Genomic DNA, 20,244 nt, shown 5'->3' with positions numbered 1-20,244 from the left:
TTTCTCCGCTTCTCGCCACTTCAATATAAACCGTGCTTATAGCTAATTGAAAGAACAAGTTAGAAAGGGTAGAGTCTACAAGATCCACTCGAGGTCATGCACTACAAAAACATCAAGACAGGTGAGACGTAGTTACATCAAAACTTCGGGAATGACGCTTCACTTTGCTCGTATGGGCCGTAGCTTTTTTTTTATCAAAAGCTAGTTCGTATCTATGTCAAGAAGTGACCTTGAGTTAAGCGTAGATCATCATCTAAAATAAAAAACCGGCTAAGTGCGAGTCAGACTCGCGTACCGAGGATTCATGCGCAAGGCTGCAAAAGCTTGTATAGTATGGAATATTATTGTAAATTTAACAATCGAAAAGAGCAACCGCCGAGTTTCTTGCTGGTTCTTCTCGGTAGGAACAGCATTCCGAACCAGTGGTAAATTATTTTGACAGTTCAAAAGCATTTATAAAAAATTTGAATAAAAATATATTCTATTCACGAACCCCTGCTCGAGTCTATATGTATGTACTGACACAATGTTCAGAAGCAAATATCTGGCAAGTTCAAATGTCGCCGGAACACGAAAGACAACTATATTGAATTCGCGATGGCGTCATAGAGGCAACAAACTTGTGACAGAATTTCATTACTCAGACTTAATATGCCAAACGAAATGTTTTTGTAGTTTTAACGTTAAAAATTTAGGAAGGCAACCGTGAATCGTCCCTGCTCGTGTCTATATTTGAATAGACAACACTGTTCAGACAACAAATATCTGGCGAGTACAAATGGCGCCAGAACACGAAAGTCAGCCATATTGGCTTGGTGATGGCGTCATATGTCAACAAACCTATGACAGAATTTCATTACTCGGACTTAAGCCAACCGCCCACGGGTCGTATCTGCTCAAGACACTTTTAGATTTGATTAGCCCTAGAGATTATTTTTGATACTCGTCTTCGCATGTCGAGTGACCATTCTTTTCTTTTTAAATGTCACTGTTCACACTGTTAGATGTAATAATATTACATCTAAGTGTGAACAGTGACATTTAAAAGTAGGATGAGCGATATTTATATATTATAAATTATATTGCCGTAGTTTGAAGGCAACTTTAGACGTCATTCTTTTTTCAGCGCAGGTGTACAAATAAGAAAAACTGCCATTTTTATTTCAGCTTTAACTGTGAGTAAACACTTACTTCGATATTTCTTTATTTTCATCCTACATTTTATTTGAAAATGGTCATCCTACAAACATGTTTTCTTAAGTGCGTCATATTATTATAACTTCTTACTAAATAAAATTGTTTTTTTTGCATTAAATATTATATGTATACAGCTAATCAAATATTTTATTTGAATCGCTCTGGAAACATGTTCAGTAAACGTTGAATTTATAATAATATTGATATTTTTATGATCTGACTATAAATAACAATGCTATAAAAACTAGAAATCTTGCGGATAACTTCGCTTTTAAAATAGTCCTACGAAAAAATTAGGTTCCTCTACTGTGCACGCAAAACAAATAGGTACTCCAATCTAAAGTTGCAACATAGCGGCTTACTCGGGTCATAAGTTGAAATCTAAAGAACGCATTTTGTCTTTGCTTAGATTTAAGTTTCAGTTAAAACGAGACAGATTTATGCAACAGCGGTATAACGCTGTCCTTTCAATGGTGTCTTAAGTCTGAGCAAAGTCAAATTGCGCTCTATAGATTTACGCCATAGAGAAAAGATTAAATACACAAGCCCAGAAGGACACAAGACTGTTTTAACCACCGACCCAAAAAGAGGGGTGTTATAAGTTTGACGTGTGTATTTGTCTGTGGCATCGTAGATCTCTTAAATTAATAAATCGATTTTAATTTAGTTTTTTTTTTTGTTTGAAAGGTGGCTTGATCGAGAGTGTCCTTAGCTATAATCCAAGAAAATCGGTTCAGCCGTTTGAAAGTTATCAGCTCTTTTCTAGTTACTGTAACCTTCACTTGTCGGGGGTGATATACCTAAATTTTTAATTTACACTTGTTGTACAATACGCAATCATTATGCTTCGTATACAGATTAGCTTAGAATAAGAACCCACAGATTAGACTACTTGTTTTGCGCACAATAAACCATTTCTATTACCTTGTTTACAATTCTGTGGCTATGCTCAGCGGATGGGATTAGATTAGAACTGGACCTATCCGACGACCTATCGGATTTCTCGCGTAGGTATTTTATCGTAATTTCTCTTTAGTAAACTAATTTAATTAAGTAGCAAGTACTTAATCACTTAGTCACACTGACAATAAACATTCGACACCGCCGAAATGGATACCACTGACCTTGCGAGGACAATAAAGTCATTTGTGGAACTGCATGAAAAAAACCGGTCAGTGCGAGTCGGACTCGCACACGAAGGGTTCCGTAACAAGAAATCCCAAATCTCAAGAAAGAATATGTTCACTCTAACAACTGTACAACACTGCAAGTTCATGAAATGACGGACACCATCTATGATGTAACCTTTTTTAACCCCCGACCCAAAACGAGGAGTGTTATAAGTTTGACGTGTGTATCTGTCTGTGGCATCGTAGCTCCTAAACTAATGAACCGATTTTAATTTAGTCTTTTTTATTTAAAGCCACTTGGCTTGCTCAAGCTAGATCTTAGTTATAATCCAAGAAAATCGGTTCAGCCGTTTGAAAGTTATCAGCTCTTTTCTAGTTACTGTAATCTTCACTTTTCGGGGGTGTTATAAATTTTCAATTTACACTTGTTTTTTTTTTTTTGTGACTAGCTAGTGCGACTTCGTCCGCGGGGATTTCAGTTTTTAAAAATCTCGAGGGAACTCTTTCATTTTCTGGGGTACACAGAAAAAACTAAAACACCACAGACACAGATTTTAGTTTCTAGAATGTGTCTGCAAAATTTCATGGACTTTGGTTGCTTAATATTCAAATTAAATTGGAACTACGATTGTATGAAACGAGTGACGGATAGAGCCCTCTTAAATCAGCCCACAAACACTTTGTCAAATTCAAATATTTTTATTCAATTAGACTTTTACAAGTTCCTTTGAATCGTCAAAAGCATCTACCACTGGTTCGGAATGCCTTTCCTACAGAGAAGAACCAGCAAGAAACTCGGCGGTTGCTCTTTTCAAAGATTAGATGTACAATATTAGGCCATGTATAAAAGCAATTGAAGTCCCGCGCATTGCTGGAGCGAATTATAATATGGGTAGTGATAGTATTAAAGTTGAATTAGCAATTTATTTAGTGAGTAAATAGAACAATATATTCACTAACTTACCATTATGAAGATGATATTACTGGAAACGTCGCCCCTTTGTCTCCCTGAAAAGAAGGAAACAAAGATATTTAGTACGTAAACATAAAAAAATATGTCAGCAACATTATTTTTAACCCCCAACCCAAAAAGAGTTGTTATAAATTTGAGTTGTGTATCTGTGTATCTGTCTGTGGCGTCGTAGCTCCTAAACTAATGAACCAATTTTAATTTAGTTTTTTTGTTTGAAAAGTGGCTTGATCGAGAGTGTTCTTAGCTATAATCCAAGAAAATCAGTGCAGCCGTTTGAAAGTTATCAGTTCTTTTCTAGTAACTGTAACCTTCACTTGTCGGGGGTGTTATAAATTTTTAATTTACACTTGTAAATAAAGATAATAGTTAATAAAAAAGAAGAATACTTAATAAAATTTTTGTAAAGGATAAAGATTATTAATGTCTGTCCTTGAGAAGGTCACATGGCAATGCAAACAAAATATATTATCAGTTCAATGACATTGAAAACTTGATAATAAATTCCAATGTTTGAGATAATAATTATGATAAAAGATCAATCACAACAATCAACCCAATCATAACAATCCGCTAAGCTTATTAGTAATTTTGATGAACACAAAATATTAATTAGTATACCTACCCCGTTACTTCATAATTCATATCACTTACTTAGGAGGAAGTATAAAATTATTATTTATGAAGGAATTGTATCAGAGTATCTTAAAATGCGAAATTATTTGTGAAGAATCGCATCTCTACGATTTCTACGAAAATAATCATACATCTAAGATTTTTAGGGTTCCGTATCTCAAAAGGGAAAACGGAACCCTTATAGAATCACTTTGTTATCTGCCTGTCTGTCCGTCTAATGTGTGATTTGTGTCTGTCAGGAAAACCTATAGGGTACTTCCCGTTGACCTAGAATCATGTAATTTGACAGGCAAGTAGGTAGGGCTTATAGCACAAGTAAAGGTAAAAGCCGAAAACCGTGAATTTGTGGTTATATCACACAAAAAAAATTAAAATGTGTTCACAATCCTCTAAATCAGCATAAAGATCACGCAGACCGTTATTTACTTGCAGAGTTCTACATAAAAGTGTTTGGTATATCTTGTATGATGGTACGGAATCCTTCGTGTGTGAGTCCGACTCGCACTTGACCGGTGTTTCAACTTTAACCGCCTATCATGCAGCTAGACTTCTGTTCTTAGGTCCACTTAGTACAGAGACTGTTGGCAACGTTTGACTAGTCGAACTTATTAGGTAACGCATGAACCGTTACCTCGGTGAGGTCGTAACTATTGCCAACCAGCAACAATCAATTACATTTTCCCCCCAAGCGAGTCGTTGACCGATAGGACGCTGTATCATATAAATAACTAACCTACATTCCGTTGTGGTTCATCAACATTCGTACCTCCACTGCAGCTTTATGTCAATTATTATTCACGTAGGTAGGCATATTTGTTATTGTTTACTTTTGACGACTTCAGTAAATAATTTATTTTTAAATAGTTATTAAAAAACCGGCCAAGTGCGAGTCGGACTCGCATACGACGGGTTCCGTACCATCGGTACAAGAAATAATACCTTTCAATTTTATTTATTTTTCAAATTTTTATTGTTTGTTATTATAGCGGCAATAGTAGGACTACAAATTCCGTGAAAATTTTAACTTTATAACTATTACGGTTAACGAGATACAGCGCGCTGATAGACGGACGGACGGACGAAGGGACGGTGGAGGCTTAATAAAATTGTCCCGTTGGCACTCTTCGGGTACGATACCCTAAAAATTGTGAAGCTGGTGTATGCATTTGGGGCAATTCATCTCACGTCTCGCGCTCATATCCCATCTACTTGGTCTAATGTATTCTTTGTTAAGTTTCCCCCAAATCGATTGGCTAATCAATACAAGTAACAGTAGCTACAGGGGATCTAAGCTCAACAAGGTTAGACTAGGGAAGAAAGCCGTTCCGGTTGTTACGTTCGATCACTTTCACCGGCTCCTGACAACTTTCGCCGCCCCGCGCCCGGACACGACGCCCGCTAAACGCCTCCGATGTAAAATGGTAGCGAGTCGTGTACGTAAGTAGTTACTACTGAACTGATACTAGTTAACTACAATCTGTTTCCTTAGCTAACTTCATAGGTAAACAGGCTGGTTGATTAAAAGCTTATCTTCCCTTAAAGCTTTATCAGAAACAGAAAGAAAATTCATTTATTTATCTTGTGCTGCAGTTATAAAGAAACATAAACTCAATAAAATGAGCGATGGTTTTTGCGCCCACACGGCACAAGATGACAAGTGTACCTAAATTAATTTATAACACCCCTGACTAATGAAGGTTACAGTAACTAGAAAAGAGCTGATAACTTTCAAACAACAATTTTCTTGGATTATAGCTAAGAAAACTCTCGATCAAGCCACCTTTCAAACAAAACAAAACTAAATTAAAATCGGTTCATTAGTTTAGCAGCTACGAGTCCTCAGACAGATACACAGATACACACGTCAAACTTATAACACCCCTCTTTTTGGGTCGGGGGTTAAAAAGGCTCAGACTGAGCTGGATTGCGGTAGAAAGACAGCTACAATGTCACGATCGCAATCACCTCTGATTGGTTGAAGCTTGCTCCCTCGTTCACTGTTTGCTACAATGTATTGTTGCAACAAGAATACCTTAAAATTAGCCAATCACATTAATTGTGGTCGTAATAATGATTGATACAGGTTTTCCGGATTCGACCTGCTGTGTACCTTTGGTGGCTTCATAGATAAATAGGCTGGTCGATTCCCAAAGACCTGCATCAATCATCTGAACTGTTGTAGTTGGGTGAATTTATATGGGTTGGGTATTTTTGCTGCAAACATGCATTTCAGTCAGTGAAGTGATGGTGGAATGGATAATATGTAATATAAACCAAATGAATCTTAGCAGTTCCTATGTTTTAATGAGTTTTTCGTTAAATAGAAGTTCGGAATATAGGCTTTCCACTGTAATTTAAATTGATGTATTCATTAGTTAGGTAGGTATTAGGAACTAAATTAGCAGGATATTGTGACTAGCTTCTACAAGCTAGTCACAACTACTAACTAACTACTACTAACTAGTAGGCAGTACTTAGGCACAATTTTTTTCAGGTAAGTACTTAATTCAAATTGACAATGTATTCACTAGTTGGGTATTAGATACTCAATTAACAGCATATTGTGACTAGGTAGTCAATTAGAGTAGGTCAGCTAACTATCTAGGTGCTAAAAATATTTATTAGAGGTCCTAAGAATAGGAAACATTAACTTGTTTTTTTTTTTTGATTTCCTACTTTACAGGGTGAATAGAATAATAATAATCAGTAAATGGATGTGCAATGCAGGCTATTTCGTGTCAAATGTTATGGTGACAAGTGCTATACTTGAAGCAGGGACTCACTACACTAGCGGCACGCTATGATGGCCGGTTTGACACATTACAATAGTGATGTGGAATGTCAATTTATTCTCGAACAAAAAACAATTAAGTTTTGTTTTTGTACCTGATTAAATAGGTTTAATAAAACAAAAATGTATATGTTTATTTAATTTATTTGAACGAACTGAATATTTGAACGAAAATGAATATACATACTTTATATGCACACAAGAAACATATGAATACAAAAGATACCAAAAAAGGTGCCACAAAAGGCCATAATTAATCAGATTCGTCCATACTACTATTTTCACTGTCGTCACTGCTATCATCACATACATTAATAATTATATGTTCGTTTTCTATAATATTATCTATTTTCACATCTCTTTCATAATCTTCCCTTATTAATTTAACAGTTCTATTCACAACCTTTTCCCAGTCTCCTTTAGTCACATGTTCACAAGCTTCTTCTAATAATTTTAGCATTTTTTTTGTGGTAAATGGGGGTTCTGTATTGTGTCTTGCAGCATATCCCTTAATTTGAGCCCACACCAACTCAATCGCATTATACTCACAATGGTAAGGCGGTAACCGTATAACTCTGTGCCCATGTTCTAATGCTATTTCGTCAATGACGTATCGGATCTTGGTTGGTTTGTTTTCTTTTAAAAGACGTACTAATTCCGCTTTTAACATATTCATGTTTGCATCTACGCCATTTTTACGAAGCCATGCGACGATATCAGCTTTCTTTTGGGATTGGGCAGGTGGCTTGTCAATTTGCATGGAGTGGTATGGGGCGTTGTCCATAATTATAATAGATGGTTCAGGGAGGCTACACAACATTGAGGTAAACCATTCAGTAAACTTTTCTCCATTCATGTCTTCATGATAGTCTCCAGTGGTTTTTGACGCAAAAGCCATGAGAGAACCTTCGACAAACCCGTTGATGGTTCCGGCGTGACAAATTATAAGTCGCGATCCTTTTCCTACAGGAACTTTGGAAGTAGATGCTGCTGTGTCATCGTTCCAAGAACGGCCTACAGTATGGTTAGCATTAAGCCATGTTTCATCCAAGAACACAACATTTTGCCAATTTTTGATTTCTTTCACTTGCCGTAAAAAAGTATACCTTGCCATCGCTATATCAAATCTTTCCATCAATATTTTGCGTTTGTTACATTTTTTGTATCGAAATCCAATGGTCTTCAAAATCTTCGTTAAAGAACTTTCCCCACCGAAGAATAATCCAGCTTCCTTCAGTGAATGCACCAACTTTTTTCTTGTTGGATACTCCTTCTGTAAATAGTAGCCGTAAACATGTCTTCGGATAGCATCGGCATCAAAGCTATCGATGCCTACGACTGGTTTTGCTCGTTTTCTCTTTTTTGGTGTGTGAAGTTTATTTTCTTCTGTGCCAGTCTCGCCATATTTTTTTTTAGTTATCCGTCTAACAGTTCGTTGTCCAATATTAAGCGCATCAGCTACGCGTTCAACCACTGACGTTATAGGTAAAATTGGCCCTCCATTTTGAGCTTCACGATCGAAATAGTTACGAAGGCGTATTACGAACTCACGTGTCTGACTATTTAGAACAGTTCTCTGCGTACGTTCGGTCATATCGACGAAATCCACAACAAAGGGCTTGAACAGAGTCCAAATTAACGAGCAAGGGTCAACAGTAATGCAGTATCAATATTTGAAATCCAAAGCCAGGTCAAAACTATATCACAATCGCATTGCACTGACAGTTTATACTTTTCGAAGCAACGTCAATTCGAAACTGCTTTGTTTTGCATTGAGCATTGACGCGAGTTTGCCGGAGGTAGTAGTTGTGCTAGCCAGCGATCCTATGTGACGATCGTATTAGATTCCATTTTTAAAAATTTATTGATATTTTTTTGCGATTTCAGAGGTTTGTCCACATAGTGAAAATTGTTCATATTCACAAGTACATTCACCCCTTAAATGGTGCAAACTGATTTTTCTACACTTGTATACATTTAAGAAATCAATTTAATAAATAAATTTTGAGTCCTAAACCTAAAACTACATTCGATAAAATTTATGAATCTCTGCACATCACTATCGTCAATAAAGTAATACAATTATTTCCTTCAAAGTCGTTATCAATTAATACGGAACTTCATGAGCGGACAAACGTCAAACCGGCCATCATAGCGTGCCGCTAGTTTAGGGAGGCAATAAAATGGAGAAACAGGATACCACCTGTTGTGCTCTCTGTCGCACTTACAAGAAGTTAGTACCTATAATTTAAAAGGATAAACTACTTGACAACATACAGCTTAAACCACTGAGTCTAGAAACTCAAGATTTTTCATACAGGTATACTTACTTAATATGTTCTTTCTAGCCCATATCTGCTACTAAATTAATGACTACTTTATGGATAAAAATATTATAATATCTTTTGTAGTATCAATTGATGAATTTGGATATTTATTATTCAAATACACTGACAAACTCTGCTGTTTTCTAATTGATTAGTTTATACTATGTTATTACCCTAAATTTCTATTTTTTATCTTAATTTTAACTAAAATGACATGGAATTTCTTATTTTATATGTCTACTTAGAATAATGCACCCTTTGTAACCAAATATAGTGGCCTGTGACACTGTTCTCACATGTCAATGATACATTAAAATATTCATATACTTATTTTTATAACAAGTGTAAATTAAAAATTTTCAACACCCCCGACAAATCATTTTCAAATAAATAATTATGTATATCTAGGCAACGTCCATCTTGACAGCTTGACATTTGTCAATTGACACTTGAATATTATGAACCTAAGGGTTATCTAACCTTCTTTTCTACAAGAAAACTAGAAAATAGCTGATAACTTTTAAACGGCTGAACCAATTTTTTTGGATTATAGCTAAGAACACTCTCGATCAAGCCACCTTTCAAACAAAAAAAAGTAAATTAAAATCGGTTCATTCGTTTAGGCGCTACGATGCCACAGACAGATACACAGATACACAGATACACAGATACACAGATACACAGACACACAGATACACAGATACACACGTCAAACTTATAACACCCCTCTTTTTGGGTCGGGGGTTAAAAATATAATAGATCTAACTCAAATTATTTTTTTATAACTAGTTTGATAGGTATGGGTTCTAGCCGTTTAGTCTGTTTCACAGGAAAAAATCAATTTAAAGTTAGTGCTTAGTGCTTAATAGTTAAGTTCTTACTTGTACACAGGGCTGAGTTAAAAAATGTGACTTAAACTTTTTAACAGTAGGTTTGATTAACAGTCAAAAAAGTTACGTATGTAACAAAAATGACAGTAAGTAAATATTATACTATGTGGGATTACCATACTCATCGGTATGATAGTTGCACAAAAGTCATAGCTGTTAAGACATTGTATCTACCTTATATTTACTTAATACTAATTACAAGTTATTACCCATTACTTAGTTACTTTGCATTTAGATAGTACTTAATTATAATGAAGCAAAGACAGATATGTTAAGAAGTTTCAGAACATAAATTCAAGTACCTAACTAAATCCAAAGACAAACTGGCACCAAACATTTTATATAACCTGTCCTTCGAGTTCTGATAATGAAACTTATTATATTGTCGAGACACAACTCGTTAAGCAAACATATTATTATACGTATGTACAGTGTACACTACTATGGTATAGAGCTGTAGCGAACCGTATGTATTCGTTACTGAGTAACGGGTGCGCCATCTAGTACCGAGTACCGAATCGTTACTCACAAATGCATCTCGTTACTCGCACTTTTCATCGTATGGCCGTTCCTACACTGATTCGGTTCACGCAAGTACCGTAGATGCGTCATGCGTGTATTGAAACGTTTGTTGATCGTATGTTTTACGCGCAGGCGCTCTCACGCGCTAAATTTCAAATCGTACGTTACAAAGACCGATGTTTGTTTACTGTTTAGAGTGTTTAGATTATTGAGTATATAATTTGGAAATTCGTCGTCCAAGTTTTTAATGTTTATTAACTGTGTAGACAAAATTATTGTTTATTAACTGTGTAGACAAAATTTGAGATTGGAACAGAAACAAGGTAAGAAAGTAATTTTTACAAATTAGAAATACATAATATGTATGTTTTTGTTTTTTACTAGAGCGAATTTTCACTTTTTTGTTCTTATCTTAAAAGAGATATTTTAATAAAGCTGCTCCAATAAGATGTTTTTGTTTCTTGGCTAACAAAAGCTGTTAATTATCAAATATCGTTAATTGTTTGTACTCGATTTATTATTATTTACACTTTATTTTTATTTTACAGATCAATTCACCTTCTACAATGAACAACAAAAGAAGTAAACTGTGGGGGTTTTTTACGCAAACTAAAGACGATAAGGCAAAATGTGACCTTTGCAATTCATTGTACTCAGTGAAAGGCGGCTCTACTACAAATTTGAAAAAGCATCTCATAAAAAAACACAGATCAACCTATGAAACCATCATTCCATGCTCCGTGTCAGATGCAGCAGTTCTAGAAGCTCCTATACCATCAACTTCATCAAATACAGAATCTATTCAGCCTGTAAATAAAACGAATGAAAGCAATCCGCAGCAAACTAAGTTAAGTGCCTTTATTAAACGTCCAGTAGGTGTAGTGAGAGAAAAAAAAATTAATGATTTAATTTTTAAAATGATAGTTTTAGACCTTCAGCCTTTTTCTGTGGTTGAAGACGCAGGTTTTAAAAATCTAATTAATTACTTAGAACCAGGTTATAAAATGCCTTCAAGATACATTTTAAGCAATACTTTACTGGATGCTCAGTACGCAGAAGTCCAAAAAAAATTAAAAGAAGAATTGGAGAGTGCAAAATATATTTCGATTACCACCGATGGCTGGACTTCGAGAGCAACAACTTCGTACCAAGCTGTAACAGCTCATTATTTGTTAAATTGGCAGTTGAAGTCCGCTTTGTTAGGATGTTTTGAGTGTCATGAGCGACACACGGCCGAATATATTAAAAATGAGCTGTATAGTTTGCTTTCCCATTGGAGCATACAAAATAAAATATTTGTCTGCGTAACAGATAATGCAGCGAATATGAAGGCGGCTATACGGTTAACTAATTATGAACATTTGCCGTGTGTCGCTCACACTCTTAATTTAGTCGTGCGTGCAGGACTCCAGGACTGTGGGCTTGGGGAGCTAATAAAAAAAATAAAAGTCATTGTGGAGCATTTTCACAAGAGTTCAATAGCTACTAAAAAACTAATATCAATGCAGGAGCAGCTGATGCCTAACCAAAAAGCATTAAAGCTAAAAATGGACGTAATCACCAGATGGAACAGTACCCTAGACATGATTGAGAGGATTAGTTCACTTCAAGAACCATTAGAAGCGTGTCTTGGAATCCTTCACAATCCAGTAGAAAACCTTTCAGAAGGCGAATGGCAGTCACTACCAGAAATAATAAAAATTCTGAAGCCATTCAAGCAGCTCACTGAAGAAATGTCTTCTGAAAAAAAAGTGACTGTTTCAATGGTTTTGGCTTCAACAGAAAGTATGATGACAATTTTTCACAATTTAGATACAAATATTATTACAGATACAGGAAAGAAACTGACGAATAAAATACTAACGGAATTTAAAAGTAGATTCAAGAACTGTTATAGGCACCCAGTATTATCTAAAGCAGCACTCTTAGACCCGCGTTTTAAGAAGCTGGCATTTAGGTTTGATACATCAAGTTATGAGTCTGCTAAAGATGCATTGAAAACTGAGCTGCAAAATGAGTTTAACTTTCACAAGCAGCCAATAGAACGTAACGAGAACGAATCGACGTTAGCTATATATACTGGCGACACCGACGCTGATAATGACTCATTATGGAAAGATTTTGACGCTTTGGCAACGTCAGCATCTGCTTCGAACTCCATGGTTAGCAGCAGCATAATTACCATGAGGCAATATCTAGAAGAACGCATTATTCCTCGAAATGAGTGTCCTTTGAAATGGTGGCAGGCACGGGCAATTCTATACCCCGAACTTTCAAACTTGGCTGAGAAATATTTATCAGTGATGGCTTCTTCGGTACCATCTGAAAGGACTTTTTCCAAATCGGGCCAAATACTAAGTGAGAGGCGCAGCTCTATTCAACCAAAGCGAATGGAAAAGATTTTATTTTTAAATATGAACCAGAGATTCCTGCCATAAAATGTCTTTATTTAATATGTTTTTTTTATTTACTGAAATTTCGTGAGGAGCAAGGTGTTAAATTTTAACACGTACCTACTCATAATAATTGCAGTACTCTAGGTTCAATTTCATTCTAAGAAAGTTCTTTTAGTTTTGTTTAAAATATGTTTTTAATTTATTATTATGTTTAATTCATTCTAACAAAAGATTTTTGCTGTTATTTTAATTTTGTTTGAAACATGTTTTATTTCGTTTTTTTTGTTTAATTTCATTCAAAGCAAAACTATTTTAATGTTTATTTATCGTTAAATTGTTTTGTAAAATTTATTGTCAATAAATAATTTTAGGCTTATTTTATTATAATTTTTATATTTTATTACATTTTACTTAGACTATTTGTGGCTTTTTCTTTATAATCCACTAGCCGATGCCCGCGGCTTCGCCCGCGTGGATTAAGGGTTTTTGAAATTCCCGTGAGAACTCTTTGATTTTCCGGGATAAAAAGTAGCCTATGTGCTAATCCAGGATATTATCTATTCCCATTCCAAATTTCAGCCAAATCCGTCTAGTAGTTTTTGCGTGAAGGAGTAACAAACATACACACACACACACACACACACACACACACACACACACACACACACACACACACACACACACACACACACACACACACACACACACACACACACACACACACACACACACACACACACACAAACTTTCGCCTTTATAATATTAGTGTGATATATATTACGATAATAGATTGCGATGTTATTGTGATACTAGCTGATGCCCGCAGCTTCGCCCGCGTGGATTTAGGTTTTTAAAAATCCCGTGGGAACTTTTGATTTTGCAGGACAAAAGTAGCCTCTCCGTAATAGCCTGGTAATAGCCTGTCTCCGGGATGAAACTTGTTTCTGTATCACGTAAAAACATTTAAACGGGTGATACTTTAAAAATCCCGGGGGCTCACCAGGAGTTAGGAATGCAATTCCTTACAGCATCAGGGTTGAAGAGTTGGGTCGTCGAGGCCAACAACAAAGTGTTTACTTGGTATAGATACCTTTAATATCAAAGTTCCGTCAAAATAGGTTCAGCCGTTCCGAAGATTAGCCCGTTCAAACAGACAGACAGACAAAATTTTTAAAAACGTGTGATTCTGTTATAGTATTGTTCAAATAACCATATGAGCTTAATATGAGGTAGTTATTTCGAAACTACAGACAGACACTCTAATTTTATTTATTAACTAGCTGATGCCCGCAGCTTCGCCCGCGTGGATTGGTCAGATCCCCTGCAGCATCAGGATTGAGGAGTTGGACTCCAAATTTTTTATGAAACAATATCGCAAAGTTCCTCTATCGATTAAAAAAGAAATGACGCAAATCGGTTCAGAAATCTCGGAGATTTCGGTGTACATAGGTAGAAAAACACAACTCCCTTTTTGAAAGTCGGTTAAAAAAGTAGCCTATGTTACTCCCTGGTCAATTCTCTACTTGTCTGTGAAAATCCCGTCAAAATCGGTTCAGCCGTTCCCAAGATTAGCCTTTTCAAACAGACAGACAGACAGACAAAAATTTTAAAAACGTGTGATTCAGTTATAGTATCGTTCAAATAACCATATGACCTTAATATGCGGTAGTTATTTCGAAATTACAGACAGACACTCCAATTTTATTTATTAGTATAGATTATAGATATTAAATATAAGCTCAAGGTTAAAAATTTTAATATTTTAGTAGATTCTGTCAACAGTTCACTTGTAGTTCTACACTTATTAAATCAAACTAATTTGAGAATACCTAACTTAAACACACGTCCGGTTCAAAATACGGAAAAGTAAGAAAATGCACCTTTCGCAGCTTTGTATGTAATGTAGACCTAAGTATGTTTTCTACAAATTACGAATGTTGCGATGCGGACGCCGCGACATCATACTGTCGTACGCAATACGACTCGATTCGTTCATCTTACGTGGTATCAAAAGTAACGAGTAACGATACGAAAGTAACGAGTCCTAATTGTCATAGTAACGAATGCATACGGGTACGCTCGTTTTCGTTACTTTTACACCTCTACTATGGTACACAACGAGTAAAATAAGCCGCGACACTGACATACGTATTACATTATACATACCTTTATGGAAGCATAGCTGTGGCATAAACCAAGTTTCAGCATTTCTAGTCTTAACACAAACACCCAGGAATATACTTTCACCAAAACACTGTTTGTTAACACCAAATTACTACGCAAATAATACTTTATCAACACTAACACTTCACAATTTACACAAAAATTACACCTGATCGATGTTTTTCACGAAACGTACACAAATAAAACACCTCCGACCAAAACTACTTGCGAAACGATATGACACTCGACGTCAAATTATTGAGAATGTATCTAACTGCGACATTTTTCTAGTATCTTTCACGTATTTATTGGTTTTTAGGAAGATGTTTCAATGTTTTGTTAATTTACTCTATTAATAACGCTATCCGATTATATTATTATGTCTGCAAATTATGTGAAATTTAACTACGAACCGCCACGACTCGAAATCTATCGATAACTGGAGCACCGACCAGAAACAAAAACTGGAGGAATTGGAAAATAGAACGAAGTTTGCACTTTGCTTTGCTTGCCAATCCAAAAAATATTTGACTTTTCTTTGACACATGACATTGACAGATAATAAATATATCTTCTTTTCATCTCATGTTCCCACCATAGACAATAGTCGATTATTTCTTAGATGGATGAGTCGACCGATATAGCAAGTTGTTCATGTGGTCAAAACCTTATGAGTCATTCATAAAGATTAGAGCTATGGGAATGGAGAAAACCATGAGAAAACGTAAAATATAATACCATCCTTTTAGTTAAATTGTATTTAATTCAAACACTAGAAATCCTTTGGAAATCCTATATAAAACAGCTGCTGTCCATTTCAATTTTATCGCTATCTCACTTCAACTGCAGAGCAAGAACGTGAGACCTACCTGTGGTAAACGACCTCAACTGCTTGCTCAACAAACTTGCTGTTGTCAAACGTATCTGACCTATGGTATCTGACAGCTAAACTATTTTAGGTTGGGGCATGGTTGGGGCTTTACAGTCCGACAATGCTCTCTTGGCACCTGGATGACATTAATAGGGGGACGTAGTTGTAGCACAAAGGCTGCCAGCAAATAAAATCTTCTCAAGTTTAGGGTACCTAAGTAGTGTTGAATTGGGGATTCTGTATCAAAATTGGTGGGGATTTTGGATCACTCTCGCTACGCTCGCTCGCTTCGCTCGCCGTGATCCAAAATCGCCACCAATTTTGATACAGAATTCCCCAATTCTAAACTACTGTCCTCAACAACACATTAAATAAATGGAGTGTAGCTAAATCCAAGCAAAAATTAATCAACTATCCGTATTTTGAACAAACTATTCACATGGTTTAAGAACGAAATATTCATTCTATTTGCACGAGCAAATATGTTGATAAAACTAGATAGGTACTAAGAAACCTTGAATTTTAAAATTACTCTTCAAATGTAATATTTTTACAACATGAAAAACAACTATTTGGCTATAACAACCTACACCAAATATTGTGTTTTCAATACGAGTATAATCAGTAAATTAAATAAAAGAAGCAGGTATATGGAAATTAAACAAGCATATTTAATCATCTAAAACTTTATTATTCATACACCACTTTTTTAAACAAGTTACATTTTTCAGCGCACAGATGGTCGGATGATAAACACAACTATATATGTCAGAATGTGAATTATACAACTCATACAATGTTAATAAACGAGGACATCCTTTATCTTCTAAATTATGTACGTTAGGATTACTTAATATATCTTTTAACCATAACTGCTTTTCAAGGCCTTTACAATAAATATCATTATTTTTTAAAATATCTATTAGATGGTATTTATAGGTCTCGTAAGGCACGATTCCCTCGCTCCATAATATTTTTCTATTCTTTTCAATCCATTTAACTTGTTTCTTTTCTGTGTCTGTTAGCCATTCATAGGGATATGGTGGTTTTATTAACAAAACTTGAACTCGATCACTATACACTATAGCAATCTCTTTAGGCAGAAAGTAATTTTGATCATTTTTAAAACCTTGAACGTCCACAATAATTTTCATGATAGTTTTCGAACAATGTTACTCAGCGGCCTATACTCCACAAGACGATCGTTTATGATTAAACAGTAAGCGCTGGTATTGCTTGGAATTTCCTGAGACGTTTCTATTTCCAGACGAACATCAACTGGACCAGTTTTTAAATTTTCATTTTGTCTGGAACAATCTATGACAAATAAAGGCGCTATTTCTTTAAATGTATGAAGATCAAGCAGTGGATCAATAGGAAGGTTGTAAAACGACTGACGAAACTTGGTGTACATGTCGTATAATATACTGTATTTATTTTCCTCAAACTTGAGATTTAAAGCATCATACGGATAATAGTGGGAATTCAGGAATAATGTGACATTGGTTAATGTACAATGATCGAATATTGTGCTGTCTCTGTTTTTAACATTTTTTCTATTAGTTTGCAAACCAAATATAACATATCGAGGTTTTTCTAATTGAGAAGCAGTCTTTAACGCCCATGAATGTTTGGTAGTTTTTGGCAATAATGGATATTCATACAAATCCCAATTTCTAAATGCTATTTGTACGGGATTATCTTTTTCTAATTTCCTTAAAAGTATTAATCTTTGCTGATCTGATACTTTAATATGTGGTACTCGCCATTGGATTCTCTGTATATCAATGTCTACAATATCATCGCTACCCATGACAACACTATTTATGTTAGTACTACCTCTGTTAAGTATGAGTTCATGTTTACAGTTTATTATTATTTTATTGTAGTCTTCAGCAAAACCTAAAATCTTATTTAAGGGTATCAAAGCATTAAAATTTCCATTTTGATTTTTAAATCCGTCTATATTCCAACCCCAAGCAGCAGCCGCTTTACTGTCACCGCTATTCATTGAAATGAAAGATTTTATGGTTGTAGTTATTCCAGCATTTCTAATACGATCGATTTCAACACCATTCATTTCGTATCGGATATCTTGAAAAAGAAATGCAATTGCATTATTACTGAAGTCAACACTTTTCTTTTGAACTTTGCCAGCTTGATCTTTATGAGTCACCGAAACTTTTCCTTCAATGTAAATGGAACTGGCTGATGGTAACACGTAAATATCTTGCTGGTGAATAGGTATCCGAATTTCATCATTTTCATTGAAACTGTTATTGTATGGATTATATGTATGAACCTCATAACTCTCGATAGAGTTATCGAATTCAGGTAATTCGTTGATCTGAAGGAGGCTCATACTTTGAAGCCGAGGGCTTTAAGAAATTGTTTATTACTCTGATGAATTTTTTTATATACTCTAACACGTCTTCTTTGTTTTACACTTTCCTTGGTAATAACTTTCTTAATAGTTGGGTTATACTCTTTATAATAATTACTTTTGTTAAATACGATCATTTTGACTTTTTCAAATGAAGACACAAAACAATAGTTTCGCCCTTAAAATTTATATTATTGCCTTCCAAATCCAAAATTTTTATTGTTATTGATGAAATTATCTTTCTTTTGACCGGAAAATATATCACATTACTTGGAGATTCTATAAATCTATGACCTGGAGGAATGTTTGGCACAAACTCATAAATAATATGTGAAGGAGAACCGTTAGTGTACGAACTCTGTACAAGATCACATTCGATCCTTATGACAGACAGTGGTAGAATGTTAACGGATTCTGTAGATTCATGCCATTTATTTGCTTTTAGTTTTTCGTTAGAAAAACCTAGCATAGGTCCAATACTATTTTCTGAATTAAAGTTTATAGTTTCAGTACAGTACAAAGAGCATGTCATTGTATTGATGTTAGATTTTATTTGTAATTCACAATTTTCAACTCTTTCTTTTAGGTATTCATACAAATCTTGTAAATCGTAAGCACCTGGTTGAATAAGAATTCTTTTTTTCTCTTCTCCATATTCAAACACATTATTATTATAGTCTACATTTGGAATTGAATTAAATGCAGAAAAATATACTAAGCCACACTCATATTCGTCTTCCAAAATAAGAGGAGGGGCGTAAAATGATTCTAGAATAGATTTTTCACCCACGATCGTGAGTGTAATAGACATGATGGTTAAATGAGCTTACATATTTTTGTATCATCTATTTATTTTCAATTTTTATTCCAAAAATTAATAAGAAATTTGATACATAGATGGCCACAGTTATAAGAATTAGATCCTTGATAATTGTCATAATTATAATTAATATTCGCTCCCACATATTTTACAAATTCTTTAGGCGGTTTCAAATTACCATAACTATCAAAGTATTCAATGTAATTATTTATTTTTGCATAGGCTACCCAATGAGTTCCAGGATTTTGAGAGCTATCTAAGTTGATGATACCACACTCTTTTTTAAAAGGATATTTTGGAAGTTCATTTCTCATAAATACACCTCTGAAATAAGGAATATTTTTTGAAATTTTTAGAATATCCAAGTTACTTAGAGCACGATTAGGTAGCCGCCGAATCAGTTTTTTTCCTTTGCTGTGTATATTCCCAAACCATTACCATAGGGCTTTATAAATAATCCTTTTCCGATACACAATGTTTCCATCTTCTCGTTATGTCTCTTTAGTTCTTGAAATTTTTTTTTCATTAAATTAATAGCATTGACTGCTTTCACTATACTAGCAGTACCACCCGCTAAGCTGCCCGCGGCAGACAATCCTGCAAATATGGGGACTAGTGGCAAAACCCCACCTGTCTTTGGTATGGGTATTATACGCGGTACATTAACTGAAGATGTCGCTGCTAATTCCTTAGCAGCAGCAAGAGCTAATTCGATTGCAGCTTTTTTGCATTTAGGTTTCAATTTATGGATATGTTTTTTCGCGCGAGATACAATATCCTTAAAGCTTTTCTTAAAACCAGCACCAGAATTACTTGTTTTCAAATTGTTAGATTTTCTTCTCAAAGTCATTTTACGCTTGGATGGTTGTTTCTCCATTTTTAATAAAAGAGAACTCTGCTCAGTATCGTAGATAATAAGAGACTGAAAGTTGTTAACATAAAATGTGTTTATAAAAGATTTAGTTTATCTATCCAACTGTTTTCACTAGGCGGCAGACCTAACCATTTGACATATAATTTATTTCCTTTTGTTTTTAAAACCTTTTCAATAAGATATATATCAGGATGTTTTGTTTTTTGTAATTCTTCAGTATAGAATGATCCTAAAATAGGTCGCTGTCTTGCATCTTTTAGAAGGTAAGTAATTG

General features: G+C 34.9%; 2 protein-coding genes across 3 annotated transcripts in view; one reads left to right on the top strand and one right to left on the bottom strand.

Annotated features, from left to right (window-relative positions):
• The window catches only part of LOC123868392, a 127,576-nt gene extending 112,094 nt beyond the window's left edge, over nt 1–15,482 (bottom strand). For both annotated transcript variants that reach the window (XR_006796639.1, XM_045910899.1), the window contains exons 1-2: nt 15,026–15,482; nt 3,292–3,335 (exon numbers count right to left, since the gene is read on the bottom strand). The gene's annotated coding sequence lies outside the window, so the exon portion shown is untranslated. The remainder of the gene's footprint in view (nt 1–3,291; nt 3,336–15,025) is intronic.
• LOC123868393 (E3 SUMO-protein ligase ZBED1-like) lies at nt 10,392–13,033 on the top strand. Its single transcript, XM_045910900.1, has one exon. The coding sequence runs from the start codon at nt 11,030–11,032 to the stop codon at nt 12,899–12,901; it is 1,872 nt and encodes a 623-aa protein (XP_045766856.1). The 5' UTR covers nt 10,392–11,029; the 3' UTR covers nt 12,902–13,033.
• Nucleotides 15,483–20,244: the final 4,762 nt, after the last annotated feature.

Source organism: Maniola jurtina, chromosome 9 (genome assembly GCF_905333055.1).
Source record: "Maniola jurtina chromosome 9, ilManJurt1.1, whole genome shotgun sequence".
Lineage (NCBI taxonomy): Eukaryota > Metazoa > Arthropoda > Insecta > Lepidoptera > Nymphalidae > Maniola > Maniola jurtina.
This window is presented reverse-complemented; position numbering and strand designations above follow the sequence as displayed.

What these genes read in the sequence shown, in the direction of transcription:
- LOC123868393 (XM_045910900.1), top strand. Translation starts at nt 11,030, where the DNA reads ATGAACAACAAAAGAAGTAAACTGTGGGGGTTTTTTACGCAAACTAAA.